This window comes from Dermacentor silvarum, chromosome 4 (assembly GCF_013339745.2).
Source record: "Dermacentor silvarum isolate Dsil-2018 chromosome 4, BIME_Dsil_1.4, whole genome shotgun sequence".
NCBI classification, from domain to species: domain Eukaryota; kingdom Metazoa; phylum Arthropoda; class Arachnida; order Ixodida; family Ixodidae; genus Dermacentor; species Dermacentor silvarum.
In genome coordinates, this window is record NC_051157.2 from 196,855,249 (window position 1) to 196,881,474 (window position 26,226).

At 46.9% G+C, this 26,226-nt stretch overlaps 1 protein-coding gene across 3 annotated transcripts in view; it reads right to left on the minus strand.

Moving 5' to 3' along the window:
* Positions 1 to 26,226, minus strand: part of LOC119450890 (uncharacterized) — a 177,087-nt gene that overhangs the window by 45,437 nt on the left and 105,424 nt on the right. For all 3 annotated transcript variants that reach the window (XM_037714365.2, XM_037714364.2, XM_037714363.2), the window contains exons 4-5: positions 24,118 to 24,221; positions 16,464 to 16,666 (exon numbers count right to left, since the gene is read on the minus strand). In XM_037714365.2, the coding sequence (XP_037570293.1) occupies positions 16,464 to 16,666; positions 24,118 to 24,221 (307 nt within the window). The remainder of the gene's footprint in view (positions 1 to 16,463; positions 16,667 to 24,117; positions 24,222 to 26,226) is intronic.

Here is a 26,226-nt window from a genome sequence, read left to right on the forward strand (position 1 = left end):
CAAACGCTGCAACAACTGCGGTAGAAGCAATCATTTCGCTCGAATGTGCCGTCAGGCACAACAAGGAAAGATCAAGGTCAACGTCACGCGAAGTCAAACAGGTTGTTCTAGGAACTGACGATGAATACTTCCTGCACACGCTAGAAGCTTATGCTATCGTCAGTGAGGACCGTTGGTCGGCGGAAATTATTATCGCAGGAGCAGCGGTTGATTGCAAAATCGACACGGGAGTCAACTGCTGCATCATGTCTGAGACGATGCTCCGAAAACTAACTACACAGTGGGCACAGCCGTGCTCGACCACTTTGCGTGCCTTCTTCGGCCACAAGCAAACAGCTTTGCAGAAAATTACCTTGCCTACATCTTGCAAGGCTCAGAGTTGTCTAGCGGAATTTTTATCGTACCCCAGAACGGTGCCAGTAACAATCAGTGGCAATATTGCAGAACGCTTGGGACTGATATCCCGCGTACGCTCAGTCGACGCGCTGCCAAGCCAGGACCCAACCGCCGGTTTTGGTGATGTATTCCAAGGCCTCGGAGAACTGAAGGGTGTTACGTACCACATTAAGCTCAAGCCAGGAGCACGAGGCAGCGTCAAGCCAGCCCGAAGGGTGGCGGTTGCTCTTCAAGAACGTGTAAAACAGGAACTTGATAAAATGGAGCACGACCACGTCATTGAAAAGGTAACTGAACCTACTGCCTGGTCAAGCCACATGGTCGTAGTGGTTAGAAACGACAAAGTACGCATTTGTTTAGATGCCTCGGATTTGAACAAGGCCTTACTGAGAGAGCACTATCATATGCCAACATTAGAAGATGTTCCGCGCCTGCATGGGGCAAAGAAGTACTTTTCAACCTTAGATGCATCGTCAGGGTTTTAGCAAATTAGGCTAGACGAAGAAAGTTCATTAATATGCACGATAAGCACTCCCTACGGCCGCTACAAATTTATGCGCATGCCATTTGGGATTGCCTCTGTCCCGGAAGTTTTTCAACGGGAAATGCACCAAGTAGTAGAAGGCTTGAATGGCGTCGCCGTTATAATGGATGACATTTTAGTCTGGGGAAAGTCTCGAGAAGAGCATGACAATAATCTAGCAGCTTTACTTGCACGCTGCAGGGAGCACAATAAAAAGTGCCATTTTTTGCAGCCGAAAGTTAGCTACATGGGACATATCCTCACACAAGAAGGACTTTGCCTGGATCCCGGGAGAGTGGAAGACATTTTGCAAGTGCCGCCACTGAAAGATTGTAAGGAACTGCAAGTTTTTCTTGGGTTGTTAAACTTCGCGGTGCGTTTTATCCCCAACATGTCTTCACTGTACGCGCCCCTCCGGGAACTATTGAAAAAGAACACGGCATGGCTTTGGACAGAAGAGACTAAAGAAAGCTTCCAAGGTCTTCGCGCCTGTCTAACAAAGGCACCTGTTCTTGTCTATTTTGAGAAAGGAATACCGCTGACGTTGTCAGTAGACGCAAGCCAGAAAGGAGTAGGGCAGTTCTTTTGCAAAACGGACATCCAATCGCCTACTGGTCACGGTCGCTTACCGAAGCCCAAAAGAAATGTGCGCAAATCGAGAAAGAAATCCAAGCCATTGTTCACGGGTGCGCAAGATTTGAAGACTACGTGCTAGGGCAGCCAGAGGTCAGCACCGAATCTGATCATCGCCCCCTAGAGTCAATATTTAAGAAACAGCTGTGTGAGTGCCCGTTACGCTTGCAGCGTATGAGACTCGCTCTTCAGAGGTTCCCTATAAGAGTGACTTACAAGCCAGCGGATGCGCTGTCACGCTTTCCGAACAAGACTGAGCTGAAAGAAGAATCGCTAAATTTTCAAGTACATGCTCTTTTTTCGCTTCCAGTCTCTGATCGGCAACTGCAAGGAATCCGCGAAGCTTTACTGAAAGATGCAACAATGACTGAATTGTGCAGCTACTTCAAGCAACGAATGGCCAGAGAGCAAGCAACAGGTATCCGAGGCCGTACGGGCGTACTGGAATTACCGCGACGAACTCCATGTCGAAGACGGTCTCCTCCTAAGAAGCAACAAACTCGTCATTCCTCCAACAAAAGGACAAGAGGTACTTCATCTACTCCACGCGGCACACGGGGGTGAAGAAAAAATGAAGGCAAGAGCCAAAGACGTAATGTACTGGCCTGGCATGTCGACGGATATTGCATCTCTCGCGAAGACGTGCCTACTTTGTCAAAGCTACAAGATCAGGAACGCCAGGTTACCCATGCTCAGTCACGATATACCTCTTTGCCGTGGCAAGTAATCGGAGTCGACCTTTTCTACCACGAAGGCGAGGAGTACCTTGTTATGGTAGATTTCTATTCTTTTTTTTCGAGATCAAGCAGATGCATCGAACAACAGCAGAAGCAGTGACAAACGTGTGCATGCAGATCTTCGCCACTCACGGCATCCCAGCAAAGATATGCAGCGATAATGGCCCCCCGTTCAATAGTGCGTGCTTCCCCGTTTTTTCCACACAGTTGCGCATCGTCCACTAGAATTCCAGTCCGTATTATCCTCGCGGTAACGGCATGGCTGAAATGGCCGTCCAAGAAGCAAAGAAACTGCTCAAGAAGTGCCGGTATGGAACGCTGGAGTTCGACAGTGCCCTGGTAGAATGGAGGAACATGCCAAGGGACGACCGCCTAAAGTCGCCCGCACAACGACTCATGGGCTGTCAGACGAGGACTAAACTGCCAGTACTTGAGTGCCACCTCGAACCACAAATCGTGCCAACCGAAATTGTCCGAAAGTGACTCGACGAAATACGGCGCAAACAACGCGTTTTCTACAACAGAACAACGCGAAGTCTACCGGATATTCACGGGGGTTCCACGGTGACTGTTTATGATACGACACACAGGACATGGGCACCAGCAGTTGTCATAGGCCCGGCAAGTACACCGCGCTCTTATGTCGTTGAGACAGAGAATGGGCAGCATCTACGACGCACGAGGGAGCACCCTGAGATCAACAGAAGGGCAAGCTTCCTCCCAGCAGACCGAGTGTACGATAGCGACCCCTCAGTCCTCCTCTCAACCGTGCAACACCGAGCAACAAGCACCTCAAGAAGCACTCCGTAGAAGCACACGACAGCGTAGAGAGCCGCAACGGTATCCTCTCCCAGAACGCCGCACATAGACAGTCCAGTGGAAGCTGTGCAAATTGACTTATTAGTTGGTTGTAAAATCTTTCGTACAATCTCGTGTTTTTTTTTATTTTTTCCTTCAAAGGAAGGAAGGTGTGACCAGTGGCAACGTCATAAAGAATATCGTTGATGCGCAAGCCTGGTCTGCCTGTGTATAAATACACCTGCTTCTTGCAATAAAGGGCTCTTTCGTTTCCTGCTACTCGGCAGTTTACATTAGTGATTGAAGGTAACTATTTTAGGGATATGTAGAATCAGTAGCGATATTTGTAGTGCATCAAATACAGTAATTTTGAAGAGGATTTTCAACTCAATATAATGCAATCGGAAACATCGTCACGCGCCATGAATGCTTGTTTACGTAAAAAATCACACGTTAAGCAATAACTATGATATCACGAGAAGTTACATATGTTGGTAATTTCAGAGAGGATTCACGGATTATTTAAAAAAAAACGCTATTGCAGCAATAACTTTTGCACAACGAATGAGTAAATGGCTAGGCCAGTAGTAGTTATCTATTCATTTCAATGTAGAAAATATATCAATATTTGCTCACCTTTTTTTATATTTGTTTGTCTATTGGCTGAAATTGCTTTTCTTCAGAATGTCTAAATTTGAAACAAGCTTCGCTCACCGTGAACCTGAAGGTACATCGTGCGCGAAGCTTGCGTTGAAGCGACAGCATACAGCAAGAATTGTTCGTGTACGCTATCTCTGAAGCGAAATAGGCCAACAATACTGCGGCGTTTGGGCCGTCTCTTCGCCTTCTCTTCTTTCAATTACACCTTCTCTGCGCTCTGTTCATAATAAAGTATTGTCGAGGCTAAAAAATTCACGAATAAATAATTGTGTATATGGCTCTAAACCACTACTGACCCTGAGTGAAAAGCGCGTAGTGGTGAGCGAAGCGCTCACTGCACACGCGTAAGTATTTCATTTGACTCCGCGAGTAATTTTCTTTCTTTCGATACTTATTCTTGCAAGCATGGTGCTATTGCCCGCGTACCCACGCTAATACCATTTTTTACGTTTTTTTCTTTGCGCGGGCTCAGTTGGGCGTTTCTACGCACGCACACTTACCGCATTACCGTTCACGAACTATAACACCGGAACTAGTCCGCGCTGATGACTTACCGCATTACCGTTCCCGAACTATAACACCGGAACTAGTCCGCGCTGATGAGTTTGACGCGTTAGTTTTTGCATTCTCTTGCTGCCCAAGCACATAGACAACGCTGAAAGATAGGTAAGCTCCATGCAGCACCCCCACTGTTCAAGTTAAATAGACTTAAAGTGTTTTGCGTGGAAACTGAACGCAAAAGCCTACAGCGCGTAGCAGACGACCCTCGCTTCCTGCGCGCTTCGCGAGCGCGAGAAGCCCACGGGTCCGGAGCAGCAGCGGCGCGGCGCGGCAGTTCACAGAAAAAGGCCCTTGCCGGAGTCGCCGCTTTGGACACTCCCCTATTATTCTAGGTCACTCTAGTTCGGCGTCGCCGAGCGACAGCGTTCTTGGTTAGCCTGCCTGCGTTTGTGGCATGCCAGGAGCTGCTCACGCGTCCAGCGCTAGTCAAGCGAAATATAGCGAAAGGGAAGGTACCTCCGAAAATGATCACACAAGAATATATTCCTACATAGGCAGTTAATTTAAACCAAGATCTAGCAGAAACCAAGTTCATACCTAGCAGTAGACCAGTATTTATTTGTGTCGGGCAATGATCATTTTCATGCATTTTTCTTTTGTAATACGATTAATAAACCAATGCAAAATTGTAGAAACGGCCTATATGTGAGCCGTATTCGAGTATGCCATTCTTGCAAGCACGTTCCACCGTCAGCCAACCGACAGTCCCAATTAAATGAGGTAAAGTTCACCACTTACTACATAGCGTCTTTAGGTGAGAAAGAAATTTTAGGAGGCGGATCACATTTCTTAATCTGCATGCGTTGCTTTTCACAAGAAATAATTTCTCCTTCGAGGTCGGCGTTTACAGTGTAATTTTGACAAAGCAATACATTTTTTGGCAGTTTGAACAAATGTTTCCGGTTACCATTCTGCGGTTAAATGTTATTCAGACCGCCTTGCAAGCTCCCACTAATGTCCGCTACAATGCGCTTTCCTCCCATGTAGTCATTGCAGATTACGTAGTTATTTCCAACACTCATGCCACATTATGACATTCCAACTGAACAATATACCATGCTTTCAATTTCAGACTACTCGAGAATTATGGAATTCTAACTTTGTGCAAACGTTAGCAACGCACTCGCGTACTCGCGCTTTCTCCTCTTTCCAACCGACAATGTTAATCAGGTGTTCAAACTCGCTCTTCGGATGAGGGATTTTATTAAATGATATCTTAGTAGAGTAATAGAGCGAGAAGACAAAAGTCGATATCGAGGCACAGAACTGCGCATCTGGTGCGCAATTTACTAAGCGAACTTGCGAACAAATTTTGGCGTAAGAAAAATCTTACGAAAAAAGCGTATTCACAAAGCTAAATCTGTTCGTAATATCAGCAAGCTTGCGATGCCCGCCGCTGCAAAGGCGAGCGCTGCAGTCGAAAAAATGCATACATGGAAGGGTAGCACAGGTGTGAACTTCAGTACTTCCGCCATTGGTAAGCGTAAGTCGATTCACAAAACCTGAACAGCCGTCGCAGATGACGACTTAAGAAGAAATTTCTACTATAGGGGTGTAGCAGTCTTACGAACATCATTATGTCCATCTGCGCCGCTCGAGCTGACTCAGGTAAGCGTTGGAAGGCGCTGTTGTGGCTGATTGGCCAGAGGTCACAACTGATAGCCGAGGATGGCGCGTGCTTATACCTTTGTGGCGCACTCTGATTTGTCATCTCGAAGTGCTGTTTCACTGCATAATTGTATTGAGCTGCTGTGAAAGGCAGTAACATTTATGCAGTGTGGCTAACTGCTGCCTAATGTCTGATAGGCTGTGTTTCTGTATGCGCGCAGTAGCCTAAATTTTCATACTCGCCATGACACTCTATTGGGTGCTAGCAAACATGAGTGCAGTGTCCGTCCCTGACAACCGTCAAGTTTGTCATTGATGTGTTTGGAGCCGACTTCTATCGTATTTATTTTATCGTTTGAGCTTTCTCTTGCTCATAGGGCTGCGGATGATTATTTTTCCAACGCTTTGAGGCTATTATTCACCATGCGACATGAAACAACGAAAAAACGCTTATACGTTTCTAGTTATGAAAACTGGTTGCTGCTGCACAATTCGCTGTCGTCTTCTGTGCTGTTAGCCTCAGCTGTATATTATATAGCGCATGGTTTTGATTCAGCACAAAGTTTAAGCGACGTAGTGTCTGTGCCGACGGTGTTGCTCATTATGTGGCGCACGGTGTGAGCTAACGTATGCGTACGACGGATGGCCATTTATTAATCATATGACGCGGGACGTCAGTACGATGAAATTGAAAAAAAAAAAGAAATGGCGTGTAAAATGACGTACCACCATTGTGATGATGTGCAATAAAATGCATCTCACGAACGAATCCAATAAGTCTCGCAGGCGTCCCCCCCCCGCACACACACACACACACACACACACACACACACACACACACACACACACACACACACACACACACACACACACACACACACACACACACACACACACACACACACACACACACACACTTATGTTTATTACCACGAAGAGGCGTGTAACTGGAGACAATTCGTTTTTGGCAAAAACGAAAGCAGTGTAACGCTCATAAACACACCACAACGTTTTTGTTTTGTACACACAAAGCCAGCAGAGGCAACAGCCAACGGTGAAAGCAGACGGCAGAAAAGAAATGCTACAGCAGACGACAGCAATCGCCTTCCAGTGATTGGCGGGAGATGCTTATTCTAGACCCCAGACTGACATCAGTCCTGGACGAAATGACGTCACTCACGTCTTTCAGTCACTTCGTGTGATGCTATTTCTATTGTTTCCTCCTATCACTTATTCTTACCTAAGAAACCCTTCATAGGCGTATGCGAATCCAGCGCAAGAATTTTCGTCCAGCCGGCAACAGTCTCACGATGCTCCGCGCCTGCTGCGCAGTAGTGAATTCAACATGACGGCGCGATAAAGCCGGTAACAGTGGCCTGGTATCGTGAAGTGAACAATGTGGAGCGTGCCCGACGCTAAGCGCGGTCACTAAAATGCGTCGTATCAGCAAGATCAACATTGACGTCGCTCAAATTATGCTGCCTTGTGCGCTCTCCCAGCGGCGCACAGTTCGATCACTTAATTCAGTGCTTTTGGACAAAGCTACGACAATTCTATGTAATTGGCGGTGTAAGTGCATATCGCAGAGATTGTACTGAAAGACTGAACGAACTTCACATCAAGGCCGGGGTGCTTGCGGCGTACGGCTGACAACTCAATAATTGACGTAATAGTTCAGCGGAAACCCGCTAGGTGGAGAGAAGTAATTAAAGGGAAAATGAGACATCCACCCAAATGAAGCAATTGCTACAAAGGAAACCCATACGGTTTCCTCGAAAGAAAGCCTCGCAGCTGAAGAAAAATTCATCCTGGTCCGGGACTCGAACCCGGGACCACCGCCTTTCCGGGGCAGCCGCTCTACCATCTGAGCTAACCAGGCAGCTAGCAGATGGCAGGGCGAAGTCGAATTTGTCAACAACTCGAAGCAAAGGCAAGTGTTTGACGTAATAGTTCAGCGGAAACCCGCTAGGTGGAGAGAAGGAATTAAAAGGAAAATGAGACATCCACCCAAATGAAGCAATTGCTACAAAAGCAATTGCTTTGTAGCAATTGCTTCATTTGAGTGGATGTCTCATTTTCCTTTGAACAACTCAATAATTATTTCATTCATGAGTAACTTGCATATTTCGCTTCATGCAGCATACGTATCCGCAACTTCTCAGGCTTGGACTCAGCCTTAGTGATAGTTGTGGCTCCACATGTTTTAGTTAGCCGCAAAAATACTTATCGAGAAAGTGGCCAGGCAAGGAGACACAATCTCTCCAGTTATAATAATTGAATGCTTAGCAGAAGTATTCAAGCTATTAGACTGGCGAAGATCGAGGGCGGTGATTAACGGAGCAACCTTCAGCTTGCCGATGGCATTTTCCTGTTCAGCAACGCTTTCGACACATTGCAACAATTGGTTGAGGACCTTAACGTAGTTTAGGTTAACAAAGGTAATGTTGAATAACCTGTCAAGCGAACAAGACTTCATGATCGGCAGTCAGGCTCTAGAGTATGTAAAGGAGTGAGACAATATTGGTCAATTACTCATAGGGAACCCTGATCATGAGACGGAATTTTACATATTTATCTAATCGAGACGACGACGAAGTGTCTCTTGGCGGAGTGTCGTTTTTATACCTTTGGTTATTTTTGTGAAATCTCCAGTGTATCTATCAGTCGTCGCGCCTTGTTCGTTGGCTATGGACGTGGACCGCCCAGGGCGTCTGCCAGATCCGGCGGCGTCAGCGACGGCCGCCTCCAGAAAGCGGATCGGGCTCCAGACTGACAGCGACAGTGAAGGCACCGATATCTACTCGCTCAGCAGCGAGGACCCTTTCGACGACGAAGACTTCGAACTTGTGCGGAGCCGCAAGGCGAAGGGAAGGAACACCAGGTCCTCTTCGTCCTCCAGTACGCAAACTGTTGAGCCCACGCGGAACTCCGACGCCAACACTATTCCGTTCATGCCTGTGATACCCAACGGTATCATGAAGCGGCTTAACAGGCAATCTGTCTCGATGCTGCTGGAGACCGTGGTGCCAAATGAAATCACGGACAAAAGAGTGAACACCCGCAAAAATGTACTGGCGGTTGATGTACTGCATGGGGGTGCGCTTAGCGCCCTACGCAAAGTAACAGGTCTTGATGGCATGCAGGTGCGCTCTCACATACCACTGGGCTCTGATGTCATCACCAGTCATCACTGGGCTCTGATGTCATCACTTTCATGATGTAGACTTGGTCATCCTCAGCAATGACTTGCCGATTCTGGTTAAAGCAGCAAATGATCGTGGCGTCATTGTTGATGTCTACCGCCTGGGCAACTCACGTTGCGTGAAGATTGTTTTCAAGGGCAACTGTCTCCCATCTCACGTTAAGGCAGGCCACTTTCGTCATCATGCCCGGCCTTTCATTCGGAAGCCTCTACAGTGCCGCAAATGCATGATGTTCGGACACGCGAGCAGCGTCTGTGAGAAAGGAAACAGTGTGCCCCCGCTGCGCTGAACCACACGCCGCTGATAAATGTGCCGCCACTGTCATGAAATTTCCAAACTGCCACGAATCTCATGACGCCTCATCTAAATACTGCGCCAAAATAAAGAAGGAAATGGCTATCTTAAAAGAGATGGCAAGAGATCATTCCTCTTATCGAGAAGCCGCCGATAAAATCAGGAAGCGACGCTCCCGTCGCCGACGTTCTTAAAGAAAAGCTTCTGCGTCGATGACGCGTATGCCCCTTCCACAGTCACCTCCTCCACTGCCAGCCAGGCCATTGACATCAGAAAGGCCTACAAACGACAAGGGCACTTGGAAGGCCACGGACACCGAAGCCTGGCCTGCGTTGCCACAACGGCAACCACCAGCAGAATCGCTGCACGCAGATGCACGTCGACCATCCCGGGCATCTCCTGCAGGTGAATTGACCGAACAGGATCGGCAAGTGCTTATAATGGTGCGATCACTAATGAATACGATTGGCATGCTACTGAACAAGCTGCAGACACCAACAGCTGAAAGCGCATTGCAAATACTGGATGCATTGAATCCAGTATTTGCAAGCCTCCTATAAGCACCATGGCTTACCCAGTACTTTCTTTTCGCACTGAAGTTAGAAGTGCAACGATTTTTCAATGGAATTCCAGAGGCTTGAAGTCCCGCATCTTGGATTTGCGCCAATTTGTCTTGAGGAATCGGTTCCCTATACTTGTTATTTGTGAACCGAACGTACAAAGCCCTACAGACTATCTGGTTACGAAGCTTTTGCTTCTTCCACATGCAAGAAACAGAGCAACGTTCTCATTTACATCCGCACGGACTCGAACAATGTTTCGCATGCTGTTCAGCCTCATGAATACAACCAATACGTACGCATCCGCATCAAAAAATTCAAAAAGGCCTTAACTCTTATTGGTTGTTACATCACCCTATCAAGGCGGTTTGACCATGAAAGATTGAAATACATAATAAAGGAAACTGATGGCCCCTGGTTCATCACTGGGGACTTCAATGCGCACCACTTTCTTTGGGGAAGCACCAAGATAAACTCCAGGGGAAGGAATGTTGCGTCGCTTGCCTCTGATTATGACATCTGCATCATGAACGATGGTAGCCCGACATATCTGCGGGGTCCTACGTATAGCAGCTGCCTGGACTTGACTTTGGTCTCACGGAACTTCACATCACATGTTAAATGGTTTTGCGACATCGAGACTCATGAGAGTGATCACATTCCCACGTACTTACGAATAATGGACTCAATCGGTCTTTCTCTCGTGGTATCTTGAAGAAAACTGACTGAACTATGTTTACGTCGCTTATGGAAGAGGCATGTGGGGGAGATTTCGCCGGCGACATCGACGGCACCATTGCAGAAGCACTTAAGGTTTCCAAGTGTTCATCATCGCGGTCATCAAACCAAACCGATTTCAACATTGAACTTGAAAGACTTCGTGCGATTCGACGGCGTGCAGATCGACAATACAGACGCACTAAATCAATTTATGATCTGAGAGACGCACGTCGCATTCAGAAGAAAATTTAGCGTCGCATAGACAAACTAGAGAGTGAGCGATGGACGACTTTCTGCGAGTCACTGGACCCTCGCAAGCCGCTTTCACATATCTGGAGGACAGTACGTGGTCTTCGTTCATCCCCACACCAACGACACCCATTTGCAGTTTTGGCCCTCCATCTTGGCCAAACAGAGCTTGGTGTGGCGGAGGAATTCTGTGCGAGAGTCACTGGCGAGCCTGTCAACGCCAACGTTGATGTAAGCGACCTCCCAGCGGCTAAGGTACCGGAAATGGACGTGTCCTTTACCATTGAAGAACTCGAAGCTGCCCTGGCAGTCTCTAAACGATCATCCTCTCCAGGTCCTGACGGCGTTTCCTATTCTGCCCTGGGACACCTTGGACAAGAGGCAAGAAGAGCGCTTCTGAACAGCTTTAACAACTCATGGCATAGAGGTGTACTGTTCCCCGGCACTGGAAGTTAAGTCGGCCGGTATCATTACTAAAGCCGGGAAAATTTCCGTTGGACTTGGCGGCATATCGCCCTATTGCTTTGCTAGCTGCATCGGCAAGGTTATGGAAAGCACGGTCCTTGCACATCTAGAATGGTATCTCGAGCGTTACAATACCTACCCCGCTTCCATGGCAGGCTTTCGTCTGGGTCGTTCTGCAATTGACAGTGTCATTGACCTCACAATGTTTGTGCAGCAGGAGATAAGCCGCAAGCGCATATCAGTGGCACTCTTTCTCGACCTGAAAGGCGCGTATGGCAACGTTGCACATGATGCCATCGTCACCTCCTTGGAAACTATTGGAATCGGCGGCCGCATGCTTCGCTGGTTATCCGACTACATAACTCGCCGGTCGTTTTTTGTGCATACAGAAGATGGCCCCACAGCTAAACATTACGCGTACTGCGACGAGCCTGAGGGAGGAGTATTGAGTCCGACGTTGTTCAATGTGACACTCATTGGACTAGCTGACGTTTTACCTAACACAATCTGCCTATCGATATACGCAGATGACATCTGCCTTTGGACTTCTGCAGTTACTCGGCTTCAATTGCGCGCGCGTTTGCAACGGGCAGGAACCTTGACATCAGCATATCTTCAAGCACAAAGCTTGACTGTATCAACCGAGAAATGTGCATTGGTTGCATTCACAAAAAAACCTATGACACCATACCCAGTCTCTATTAATGGACACACTATTGCCTACGGAAAGACCAATCGAATTTTAGGTGTAATAATCGATCGCCATCTTTCCTGGAGCCCTCATTGCACGTACCTGAAGAAAAAACTGTCGTCGATTGCCCAGGTACTGAAATTCATATACGGGAAAACATGGGCACATCTGTACGCTCCATGCTTAATTTGTACAGAGCTCTATTTCTAGGATACCTACGCTACAGCCTTCCAGTGTTGTTCAATACGTGCAAGTCAAATGTTCGCTCGTTGGAGAGCTTACAGGGCCAAGCATTGCGCACTTACTTAGGACTTCCTCGCTGAGCGTCAGCACCTGCAACAATCGTCCTCGCCAAAGATCATCCGATCCAAACATAAGTTGCAGTGGTTTGTCTCAGGCCGCATATCCACCATCCTTCCCGCGTCCCCGATTATCACTTGGCGTTTTTGCATTCGCAGAGACCTCGTTCCACGTTTTCTGAAGTTATCGTCACCAATCCAGATTGTCTTCCATCAGGATACACCCCAGCAGCAAGGCCTTCATTCTCCTTGTGGTGCCTGCAACAGCCTCAGGTGCGCCTAAGTATTCCGGGAGTAAAGAAGGCCAATCACCCAAGAATAGCTCTGAAACAGATGACGCTGCTATTAATAAATGAGACCTACGGGGACCGAATACACACTATACCGATGGTTCGGTCTCGTCTACCAGCTCTTCAGGTGCCGTTGTCATTCCGGCTACGAAAACCACACTCAAATTCAAGCTGTCACACGTGACAACATCAACGGCGGCAGAGCTTGCTGCCCTGCGTGCTGCTGTACAATACCTCCTGCAAGAGTCACCTCAGAAATGGGTCATTTGTGATTCTAAGGCAGCACATCAGAGTCTGCATTTTGCCATTTATCACAGGACTCATGAGCAGTTGGCATATGAGATAAGAGAAGACCACCATCAAGCTATCGCTAAAGGACATGAAATTATATTTCAGTGGCCACCGGGACATACCAGCATTGCTGGTAATGACCTCACCGAAGAACCCGTCCGGTCCGCTCATCTGGAAGGCCAACCAGTCCCAATGCCCTTATCCTGGACCGACGCTCCTGGAAAACTTCATATCGTGGCTAAAGCTATGACACACAAATATTGGTCTTCTCTTAACCTCCCGAAGTGCCATCTCCACAAAATTGACCCATCCTTGAAGCTACAAGTGCCATGAAACATTTCCCGCTCTGAGGCGACAGTATTGTGCCGCCTATGGCTCGGGGTGGCATTTACAAAGGCCTACTCGTTCCGCAATGGAATCGGGGATATGCCCATGTGCGACTCTTGTGGAACAAGAGAAACAATTGAACATGTCTTATGTCTCTGTCCCTAGTTCGACGTCGAGCGTGAAGATCTCCGGACAGTATTCAACCGGCTGGACTCTTGACCATTTTCGGAAATCAAGATCCTTGGACCATGGCCGTATGCGTCGATGGCACAGAAAGCCACAAAAGCATTGTTGCACTACTTGAAGTCGACAGGTCTTGGCGACCGTCTGTAGACTTCGTGCGAAGTTTCAAATGTGTGCGACACTGTGCTCTCTCTATTTCCTTTCTCTCTCCTTTTCATCCCTATACCCCCTTCCCCCAGTGCAGGGTAGCAAAGCGGACGTGCGTTTGTTAACCTTACTGCCTTGCCACTCTTCTATCTCTCTCTCTCTCTCTCTCTCTACATTAGAATGAAAATGGGTAGGAGTCCATACGGCCGGCATTACCAAATGGTGACCAGGAGCTCACCGCTGTCGTTGAAAAGAAAAGCGTATAATTATTGCATTCTTCCAGTACTGTAATATGGGGCAGAACTTTGAGGTTAACAATGAAGTGTGAGAATAAGTTAAGGACCGCTCAAACAAGCGATGGAACGAAAAATGTTATGCCTATTAACGCTAAGAGAGATGAAGAGAGCGCTGTGGATGGAGAGCAAACGAGGGTAGTGGTAATTAAAATTAAGTGCAAAAATAGGAGCTGGGCAGGCCGCCTAATTTATAGGGCAGATAATCGATGATCCATCATAAGTACAAAGTGGGTGCTAGGGGAAAGGAAGCGCAGTTGGGGACGGCGGAAAGTTAGGTGGGGTAATAAAATCAGGAAACTTGCAGGCATAACTTGATATAAGCTAGCGAAGGTCAGGTGTAATTAGAGATCGCTTTGCCCTGCAGTGAACATAAAGTACTCTGACGACATTTTATAACTTACAAAATTCGTGCGGAATTTAAACGGACTGTTGCTCTTGAGCCGCATTTCGCATCGTACTGCGAGACCGCGTTCGCCTGTTTACTGGCGTCGGTCGTCGTTCGGATACCACCCAAGCGGCACATACCTTACCACTTGGCATCGTACTATATGTGCAGTGACTGCTCTGAACAAAGTGCGTCAGTGTTGCCAGATCGACGAGTTGAACCGATTTGATCCGAAAGCAGCTAGAATGTTGAACCGCTATGTGCTTCGAGTACGGTGCTGTGCAGTATTCTGACGTTGTACACTTGAGCGTGTGTTCGTATGAGGCTGGTGAATTTATGGCAACGTTGGCGCTGAGCATCGTGTTGATGTTGACTGTTTAGCCTTGACTTCTATGAGGGGCCACTTAGGCTATGGCAGAAAGTGTAGTTAAGGGATCCAGGCCCTGACATCGCGAACCTATGATTTATTACCGGTCTCCAAAACTGATTTGTACGCCCCTTTGTGCATTTCGCCTCTGTCGGAATGCGGTCGCCTGAATCGGCAAGAACAAACTCTTGACCTGGAGCGAGGCATCGTGTTTTATCAGCTGAGAACTAAGAAGAAGCGATGAACGCTGATACGATGTCAAAGCATTGATACGCAGGGAAGCTTACAGGTGTGGATGTTACGTAGTGAAGTTTTCTGTCATAATGTTGGAGTATTGATAGTCACGGCTTCTTTCTGAATTTCTTTTCTAGGGCTACCTTTAATAGCTCTCCGTGCCCTCGACAGTCATCATAAGCGAAAAGAGCGCGCGTTTCGTCGTCGGTTGGCGCTTGACAACGCATCAACTAGCCCCTTAGATGGTACGGGCTGGCGAGGGAGCTGATAGTGAGCGTATGCGCGGCATTAGAACTGCACCTGCAACAGTGTGCAGCGCGATCACATAGCATACCGATGAACGTACGGGAGGTGGGTCCCTTTGCCTTGAGGTCATACGAAGTATATATTATGAAACTTTTGTTTTCAATTCCTTAATCCTTAATTAATATCGAAATAAATACATTTAGTAGCTTTGTAATAGGGTGGTGGTGATGTATAAGCGTACAGGCGGGGTGCGCCTGGCAGACTTGGCCGCCAATTGCTCCGACTGAGCGTCTCTTTCGGCGCCAAATATGTCGCCATGTGTCCAGCTGTCCTGTCGCTCGCAGAAATGCGAGCGGAATATTAGAATAGAAGAATTGAAGAAAGAGGAATAGAAGAATTGCACTTTCACCGCAATTCTTTTGACGGAGGTGCGGTGAACGGGCGAGCGCGGTTGAGCTTGTCGGCACTGCAGTGTAGTGGCACGTACACACTAGCACCAAAACGCGCGCGGAGCACCGCCCGCGGCAAGACGCGCGCCGCGAAAGCAGCCGCGACACGGGTTTTTGTTGCCGCGGCAGGGATCGCTCCTGGACCGATTTTTTGCGGTTTGCCGCGTGCAGTGGATGAAGGAGACCAATCAGAGCGGCCCACTTACGTGACGTGCGCGCAGGAAACTGGTGTCATGCGGACCCGCCCAACCGCTCGTTTCGTACTCGCGTCCGGTGTTAGCCAGAATCTTGTTTCGCACTATCATCTGCAGGCGTCAGCTCCCGAACGTAGCTGACGGAGAGTTCTAGAAGGGGGAGGAGTCTATGCTGTCACGTAACTGCCGCCGCGGCGTGCCGCCGGTTGGTGTGGCCGACCTGCCGCAGCTTCGTTTTGCCGCCGGCGGCGCGCCGCGCGCGTTCTGCCGCTAGAGTGTACGTGCCATAGCAGACGCCCGGAAAAGGAAGCTGTCGAATACGGGTGCGCCAGTGATTTGCCGTAAGAATATAGGCTCGACTACATATGCATGATGTGCGATCATGCTAGCAGTTGACCGTACTTTTTTTCATTTTTTGTCGTTTATTCCGAGCTTTATTTCCTCCTCGCTCTCAAACGACACCGTAAGTTAAATGCGCGGTCAATTCGGTTACGCCCATATCTTAGCGTAATAACTTTTTAGCTAAGAAATTGCTTACGAACAGCGGAGCTTAGTGAATTCCGCGCCTTGTTTTTACTCAAAGCTCTTCACAATTTTCGCCTTTACTTCAGAAAAAACAGAAATGTTCCACTAATCTGCTCCTTAGCATATGCATACCCTGCCGTTGCCATGTTTGCCACGAAGCCGTAGTGTGTGATGACAACACCCTTTGCAAGACCGGTGGTTCCTGAGGTGTAGCATATTCCAAGCACGCAGTCTCGAGGATTTTCCACGAGGACTTCCCGGAAGAAAGCCTCGTCCGTGTTAAGGAAAGAAGACGTTGACACGAATCCGTCCGCAGGAGCTGTCGCAAACAGTCCCTGCAAAGGAAATTACATCATAATTGGCCAAAAAGTTATTGTCGCGCTCTGTGTAATCACAGAGTTCGCGCTCTTCACATGTAGAGGACTACTCATCCACTTACTACGCATCCTGTAGCAAATTAAAAAAAAAAAAAAAAACTAGAAGGAGCTCGTGTTTGGAGCTCTTCAGAAGTTCCATAGCCTTAAGTGGCTGAGAAGTGTTTGAAATTCGAGATGTAAGGCGGCATGCTTACCGTTTGTCTAAAAGCTGCTCTTCAGAAAACGCATGCACATCTGTTGCCCTCCAGCATCAGTACGCTTTGTGCTCGTTCAGTGCGCAGCTTACATCCGCAAAGCTTGTTGCCGGTCATCGTTCATTTCAAGCATTATTTATGGCTTAACGCAAAGTGCTTAACGTGCATAGAAATTGGTCAATTATTCAGCACTTGCATGCAGTAAAATGTATGTTCCACAGCGAGTCACAAGAAGGAAACAAGACGTATGAAACATGCCACAAGGTTTGCAGCTTGTGCGTCAGAAGTAGCGTATATGATGCTAATTAGTTGTGGAAAAGACCAGACGAGATTTCAAGAGCGTTGCCAGACGGGAGAAGTGAAGTTCAGGACCACACAGACAAGGCAGCGGAATGTCTATGTGCTCTTTCTTGTCTCCTCCCGAGTGTTAGCGCTGTTTTTATTTTATTATGAGTTGACAAGTCCGATAGTTAACCTCGCTAAACACTGTACATCGGGCGCGGCACCACAGACAAGATTGATTTTGCCAGCCTACAGGGGGCCACTCGTTTGAAGGAATGCGCGGTGATTCGTAGTTTCCCAGACCATATTTCTCAACAGATGAATTGGTAAAACTAATAGGAAGGTAACAGAGGCCTATTGCATCAAGTGGCGAAGTGAGACTTACCGTCTGTGTCCCGTCTTCATAATAAGCTGCTTTTTCGGAAAAATCATCTGCGCGCATCTTTTCGCTAACACACACCGTTCGCAGTTCATTTCGCTTTAATGTTTTGTTGATATTTAAGCGAGTGCGTTCACTGTGACCTTGACCACGCCACGGATTGCCCTACTTAAAATGATTTTTAGTTCTCAATGAAACTCATTTTTAGGTCGCTGTTGGTCGCCGTTGCCTTTCTCGAATATCACACGAGGAGGATCCGTGCCCTCCTGATACGCGTGGAAAAAAGAGGACACGAAGGGTGAACTTGCGACACAAGATAGAACAATAATGAATAATTTGGATTGGTAGTTCACATACCCAATGATGTGCTTCAAGTACGAATGAGCTTAGCAGACTGCTAAAGGACTGTCATGCTGTCTTTTCAAAAAAAAATGATAATAACGGGATTCTATTGCAAACCATTTCAGAGCAATTAAGGCACATCAGTTTCAGTAGGACACTCGACAGACCAGTTTCCGTCTTCGTAACCAATGCCACTTATTCCGGTCAGTAGCATCGACAATAACGCTATTCTTGCGTGGGCGTCATAATGTGCATGAGTATACCACAATCAAAAACAATTGCACATACTCTACAATACCATACCAATCACAGCACGACTATCAAATCCATACAAGGCATCTATACTCCCACTTTGATGCTATATTTTATACTGGTTCATTTTAAAAGGAAGCTTTAGCTCTGGCCCATCTCCGATGCCGACTATTCGAGTGCACGTAAAACGCCGAAACTCTCTTCGGAGATAAGCAGTGGGCCGCCGATGGTAAAAACATTTGTTGCATTTGAGAGAGACGGGTAAATTCTAGTGACTGTTGGAAGCGGAATTTCGATTTAGGGCCTGAATGTTTTTATAGAATTTTCAAATATTGCTAAGGTCGAAACAAATATAATCACGAAGTTTGCAAATTTGTCGCTCTGCACGTAATACAGATATCGCAGTTCTGTAATTTGCATATTAGAGCATCCAAACGGACAAAATTGAATCTTAATTTCTATATTACGCGAATTTGTTACATTGTTTACAAGGGTTTTCACATGAGAGCAATATGTAATAAATCGATTTTGTTCGCTTTGGATGTACTATTAGGGGCAATTCACAGAATGGTTATATCGATTTGCATTGATTCATGATACAGAGTGGCCAACTTGACAGTTTTGTGCTCTGAAAAGTTGCGATCTTTGTCAATATTATTAAGAAATGTACCAACCAAATAAAAATTCGCGACGGACAGTCATTAGATTTCAACTTTTAAATGCAATAATCGTCATACAATTTTATGCAGTGGTTGCAGAGAAAAACGATTTCTCCTTTCCCATGTATTTAGATTGGAGCCCTCGAGCTAAACCTTCATCTTAAGGGCCGCGTGTCGCAGAAAATCCGGTGTAGGCGTCGGCGGAGTTGTCCGCGAACGAAAATTTCCGTATGCATTTAGTTATATGTATATGCTACGCCTTGCTATAGGCCATGCGGTACATGCGGCTTATATTGACACAGCATTCTACACTAAATTTAGTCACACCTTGTGTTACATTCATGATAAAGGGGGGAAACACAGGGAATGCGGGAGATGGAAATTCAAGACGATGAGTAACACGAGAACAAGGTGAGAGCAGGAGCCAACGTTTCGACAAGTGGACTTGTCTTCTTCAAGGCAACATATGCTCTCCTCGGCACTGTATAGTTTGTAGGTAGGGTTCTTCTAAAGAGGAGAGAAGGGGAGGCGGGTGGGGGAGGTAACGAGCGAGAGTGTGTTAGCGGCGAGGGTGTAGAATTGAAAAGAAATGTAATGCGGTATTATAGTCGGTGTAGGAATTTTAGGCAGCGCGGTGTGTTAGGCGGTTGTCGTGTTATTGTAGGTTCCTCTTTTCGTTGAAGGTGCCTGGACGACGGGGAGGGGGGGGGGGGGCGGTATCTGCTTCACTAGAGGTCAGTGAACTATCGTGTCTGACAGAGAGAATACAAGTAGCGGCAGAAAAATGGTGCTCGTGATAAAAAACGAGAACAAAAGAAGAAAAGGGTACCGGGGGGGGGGGGGGGCAAATATATGCTTACGCGCTATGCCGAGCATGGAATGTCGGCATAGCTATGCCGAACTATGCCGAACAATATAAATAAAATAATGAAAGGAATGAGTGAAAGCAAAGGGTGTTTGGAACATTATTGCGAATCGAATAATGAAAAAAAAAAAGAAACGAAGCAACTCAATGAAAACCAAGTGCTGTTGGCTATACATTGAAGTTTAGGATAGCGAATAGATTCTAAAGCTCCCTTTGAAACGTTCATGCCTATTGGTTGCAATGTGTTGCACTTGTGCGCTATTCTAATGAATTATGAGCTATTGTAGTAACTTTAGATGTTTATGCTCTTTACCCGTGAAGGAAGGAATTGAAGCCGTGTCGAAGCACCTCGCAGTCAATCCTCAAGCGAGCCCTCCTGAAGTTTACCCGTCACTTCTCCAGTTCTGACAATCCACTATTTAGAATTCGATTCTATTCACGACCTAAAAACTTTCGGCACAAGCATGGCAACATCATTTGCTCCTATGTATGCCAACATTTTCATGGGACAGCTTGAAGGAAACCTGATAAAACCATACCCTTTTAACCCCACACTTACCTGCGTTACATTGACGACATATTCATAATATGGGAATACAGCAGAAACGCGCTAACCCACCTAATTAGCCATTTCAACCGCTTTCACCCGAGTATTAAGTTTACTGCTCACCACTCTCCTAGTCAGATCTACTTCGTCGACACGACGGTTTACATAGAAAATGGAAAACTTGGAACAACACTTGACCGGAAGCCTACGGATAGCCGGCAGTATTTAGACTACACCAGTCATCACCTGCGACACTGCAAGCAAGGAATTCTTGTCGGACAAGCAAAACGAATAAGAAGAATCTGTAGCGAAGACAACGATTATGTCCACCACCTAAATTACCTTAAAGTAACGCTAGAGGAACGAAACCATACACAAATTCCTCTCGACCAGGCTTATGATGTCGCGTCAAGATTAGAGAGGCAGTCGGCATTAGCTAAGAAACAGCCTCCACCAGAATAGAATCTGATAGACCACCAGCCTTTCTAACAAAATATTCTAATGCCCTCCCAAACATAAACAACATCCTACGAAAATACTACCCAATATTATCAAGTAGCGAGCGTCTGAGAAAAGCGTTGCCAGATGCACTAAGGGTTACCTATCAGCGCAATGGAAACTTTAAAGACATTTTAGTGCATCCAAAGTGAGCCAACATCATTCCCCCGTAATAAAAGCATGTTATCGCCCCACGCGCAAAACCTGCAGGTACTTTCAAGGTGACCTTAAAATTAAAAACACCGCAAATAGCTAAACACACGAAGTGAAAACTAGCTTTACTTGTACTAGCTCCGATGTAAGTTATATGCTTGACTGTTCCTTCTGTAAGAAGCAATATGTCGGCGAAACGGGAATATCAATGATCATGAGGTTAAATGGACATCGCGCGGACACAGCTAAAAAAAAGCTTCTCAAAGCAGTCGCCGAGCATTTCAACCAACCAGGCCATAACCTTGATGAACTTAAACTCTACATACTAGTGAAATTTTCGTTCTACGCGAGGCAGAAAATAGAGAATCGTACCTCATCCATAAGTTCAACACATTGCAACCAATAGGCATGGACGTTTCAAAGGGAGCTTTAGAATCTATTCGCTGGGCTAAACTTCCAAGTATAGGCGACAGCAGTTAGTTACTTTTGATTGAGTTGCTTAGTTTCATTTTTGTTTTTCATTATTAAATTGTCAGTAATATGCCAACCTCCCTTTGTTTTCACTTATGGCTTTCGTTCTTTTATTTATATATTTGCTCCCTCCACCGTTTCCTTTTCGTCGTTGTTTTTCTATGTTTGTTATCACGAGCACCATTTTGCTGCCGCTACTTTGATTCTCCCTGTCTGACACGATAGTTCATTGACCTACAGCGGAACAGATATCGCCCCCCCCCCCCCCCCCGTCCCCGTCGTCCTGGCCCCTTACACGAAAAGAGGAACCTACAATGACACGTCAACAGGCTAACACAACGCGCTGCCTCAAATTCCTCCATGGACTATCAGTAGCACATTATCTTTCTTTTGAATTCTACACCCTCGCCGCTAACACGCTCGCGCTCGTTACCACACCCACCCGACTTACCTTCTCTCCCCTTTAGAAGAACCCTACCTTAAATACTGTGCCGAGGAGAGCATATGTCGCCTTGAAGAACCAAGTCCACTTGTCGAAACGTTGGCTCCTGCTCTCACCTTGTTCTCGTGTTACTCAACATTCTTGACAAAGGTATTCCTCGGAATTTTGAGAATTACAGCTCACAAACAATTGTCATGAAACAAAACACCGACAGCGCATGTCTTTTATGTTAAATCTTCTCAGCCTGAAATATTAAACGCGCCAAAAAATAAGAGAAGATCGGCCCACGCAAGAGGCCGCGTTTCTGCCAGAAAGCTCGCCTTCGTGCATAGCGTTCGCCACCAGCGGTTCTCGGTAAAGATTACCGTTACATAAGCTGCGGTTGCCGGGAAGCGTGAGAAGAAGTCAGGCATCTTTGAATGCTATCGCGTTCCACTCTTGAAGGCGAAGCTTAAGCGTCCTTCAAGTTTTATTGCGATAGCAATTATATGGACACTTCAACCGGATTTCTGCCGTCGCCGTCGGCGTCGCCGTGAGGTTCCGTATAGATAAAATGTTCGCCGCGCGCCGTATGCCCCAGAGGCAGCGTGCGGGGACGCGCGCTATCACGGAGAGCGAACGCACTCAATCTCCCACGCGCAAGCAAGGAAGCGGAAAGCCAGCGCCGGCACTTCTCTGCCAACAACCGCGCTCGTCGCTCGTCCGCACAGTCTCTTATCTCTCCCAAGCGCAAGCAAGGAAGCGGGAAGCCAGCGCCGGAAGGAGCGGGGGGGGGGGGGGGGGGGGCGCACTTCTACGCTGCCAACAACCGCGCTCGTCGTTCGTTCGACCGCACCGTCTCTTATCTCCACACGGCTCTGACCTTTATGCGCATTCGCCGCTCAGTTTCCGCTGAAGCGATAGACCGCACGTACCTTCGCCCGCTCCTGCGGCGTATATATCCGCTCGCTGCCAGCGTTTTGACGGTTGTTGTCTGCAGTCATTCAGTGTGATCTATTCATGTTTGTTTGTGCGCGCTCACACCACGCTTCTTCAATCAGTTAGTCGGGCCACATTTTCCAACGCACGCTGCACATGCAATGCTGCCCGGGTCGGCAGTGCAGCGCTACAAGTGTGTCCCTTCGCACGCGCTGCCCACGGGAAGCGCTTCTCATCAACACCACCGTTTCACACGCGCCTTCTCGTGGTCATCGAGTCTCTCTTCATGTCGGTCTACTTACGCCGCAGCACACCTGCTTACTTAATCAGCTCATGTTTACTACAATTCATATTGCTACCAAAGCCGCTCACCTTACTTCGTATGACATTGCTGTGTTGCTATCGCATTCATCGCTTCGCCCTTAGGGCGAAACTGTGACATTTTTATACACCTGTTCAGCGCAGGGTTAATCCTCATATTTATCGACCGAAATCTATGCGCCAAGATAGAACGGCTCATTGTTCTTAATAAGAAAATGGTGCAATGATGCATCATTTTCGTGGCAAAGGAGGTCTCCGAAGCACAAATATTTTAAAATATCCAATCGTTATTCCTGACCAACAGACAAAAGTAATACAATTCTTGGACATGTCCAGTAAAAATAGTTATACATGAATATAAATGTATGCATGAGAGTGTGTAAAAAACGAGTTGTCAACATCATAGCAACACCTTAGGATGAGTTATAATTCTTACGTATTTCATGTGAGGTTCCTAGGAAATAGTGCAAATAAAAAAGATCACTAACCCTTTAAAGAACCAGCTACATCGGTTGCTGAGTAACGTGTATGTAATCGAAAATACACAACAACGCTTTTCGGTCAGATAATAAAAAATACGCACTATTTCTTTGCGTCACATTAATGATTAAACATTTTATATTATTCGGTTTAAACATTTACACATTCAAGTGTATGATCACAAGTGCAAGGAAATTGAATTATCCCCACTAAAGAAATGAACATTTTCAAGAGGATTACGAACTTTTTTTTTCACACAATGTTGGTATCAATAATAGAAAATGTGAAAGGCAGACACTCAGAGATCTGACCGGGCGAAGCCCCAATAGATATTGACTGAACACAAGACAAGGAATAGCCCATGTTTACATACTGAAAGGAGCAGTGAAGTACTCTTCAGAAGTACGAAAGGTACGCTGCGAGTAGCACCCATTTTAAGTTTTTGAAGTAGCGTACAAGTACAAAGAATAGTCAATATTAGGAGTTTACTTTGTACTTTCACGTCACTAACTACTATGCAGTAAGGCGATTTGCCAGGCACACAGCAGTTGTGGAAACTAGTATTTCTATTGCAGTAACAAATGAATGTTCTGTGTGTATTCTCACCTTTATTTTTAATGAAGACGCCGCCTTACGAGCCTTTACTGCAAAGGCGGTATCCGTTAGAATGTGAGTGCTGTCGCTGTCGCTTAGCTGGTAGCGAAGTTCACCTTTGTTGTGGAAAGAAAAGAAGAAACAAACAAATTCGTGACAACGTTGGAGTCTAAATGACGCGAAGTTGGAAAGCGAGATATTAGCACTAGTGGATGAGACGAGCACCGCCTCATTGCTTGCGCCAGTTAGGTGTCCGCGTCGCGAGGGAGAAGGCCATGCACGACGTCTGGAATTGTGTTGATGAGAGTTTTATGTACAGATAATTAGGGCACATATGAAACTGTACAAAAAATCCGCCAGAACCCATCTGATGACGAATCTCGAGGTTAATGCGAGTAACATTGAAGCAATGAAGTGACACACTGCATTGCCAATGCCAAAACGTGTATGCAGCGGTGCTGTTCTATTGCTTTCCTACAGCCTTCTAGCGGCGACCTTGTAAAGTCTACGCGTGGCACGAATTTCACAGCGGCGACCTTGTAAAGTCCACGCGTGGCATGAATTTCACAGCGCCGATCATAGGAGACATTTCAAGGATCATTAGTGCCAGTTTAGAGCGGCACATGCTTAGTTGCCGAAGTTAACGTCAAAAGATTTGTTGAACAGCGACACACTTCTACTAGCACATACCAAGTGACTCAAGGAGGTATCAAAGAGGTTCACTGAAGAGCAGCGCATATCGAGTGGCACATATTCAGTGCTCCAAGTCGGTGCCAAGATGGTTCACTCAAACGCGGCAAAAAGCTTTGCAGCATGCCCAGTGCCGCATTTCATGGTCCACGGTGGCGTCAATGAGTTTCCTTGAAAAGCGCCAAAAAGGTACGAAGGGCCGCATATCCATTGACCCAGGTTGGCCCAGCGGCTCGTTTCGAGTTACGTACCCTCAGCACATCCGCCTCATACGCTAGTCATTCGACCATGGACTACCTAGTGATACACTTTGGCGGGAAAACGGTTAGCGAAGGAGACTATGGATAGATAGATAGATAGGTAGATCGATACATAAAAAACGCCGCCCAAGCACTCCGTACAGATGGTTAACCAGCGAAGCTGAAACGTGTGGCCCTGGTGTTTAGCAGTGGGTTAATCCCGAAGCTGTATTGAAGCGTTTCTCAATTATTGGTTACATGTTTGTGTATCTAGTGGAACGCAAGCGCCAATGGCGGGAGGATGCTGCTAACAACGACGCCGAGCTAACTCGAGATATCGAACGCATGCGACAACGGCGAGCCGAGGAGACGGCGTTGCGGGCAGAGCAACGTCAACGTGGTAATGGCGGGAACGCGTTCGCTAACGACGTCACTAATGGCGCTGCCAATGGCGCGCGCGCTTGGGTGCGACGTAGAGAACGACGTAACTGACGGCGCAGCCAATGGAGACGTTTAGCGAAACATGGGACGAACGGTTTTCCGTTTCGCCTAGCCATATACAGCTTTCGCTGTAATAGATAGATAGATAGATAGTCGGCCCCCGAAAAGTGCGCGAAATACCCTAAGAATGCTAATCGAGTTAAGATATTGAAGGTTTCAAACCTCTCCTGTCACAGCGGCAGATCCATTCTGGGGAATCATCCAAGAATAGACACATACCCAGTGCTGATGTTTCCAGTTTGGGCTTCGACTCAGTGACCCAGGATGTAACCACAAATATCTACAGCGAGGAAACGACGACGAAAGCAATACTCCAGGAAATTGGAAAAGAAAGGTTCCCTTTAAGAAAGTGTAAAGCCAGTTACCCACTTCTCGCTGTTTCTCCCGATAATGAGTTTTTGTTCACTCAGCACAAGTGATGAACGGTGCTGAGTGAATTTACGGTGGTAACCTCACCGTAAATTGAAAACGTTTCGTAATGACACTTGCATCTGCTTCGACGTTTATCCTGATGAAGTCGACAGCACCACCGGTTCTCTTTTTGAGGATGATAACTGCTGCGTGCGCAGTAGAATGGAAATCTGCGTTTGTTATGTCTCATCATTTATTGGAAATAAATCGGAAAGATGCACTTTCGCTGAATCATCGGAATTACGCTGAACGAAAAGTGTCCCGTATTGGTCAACCCTCG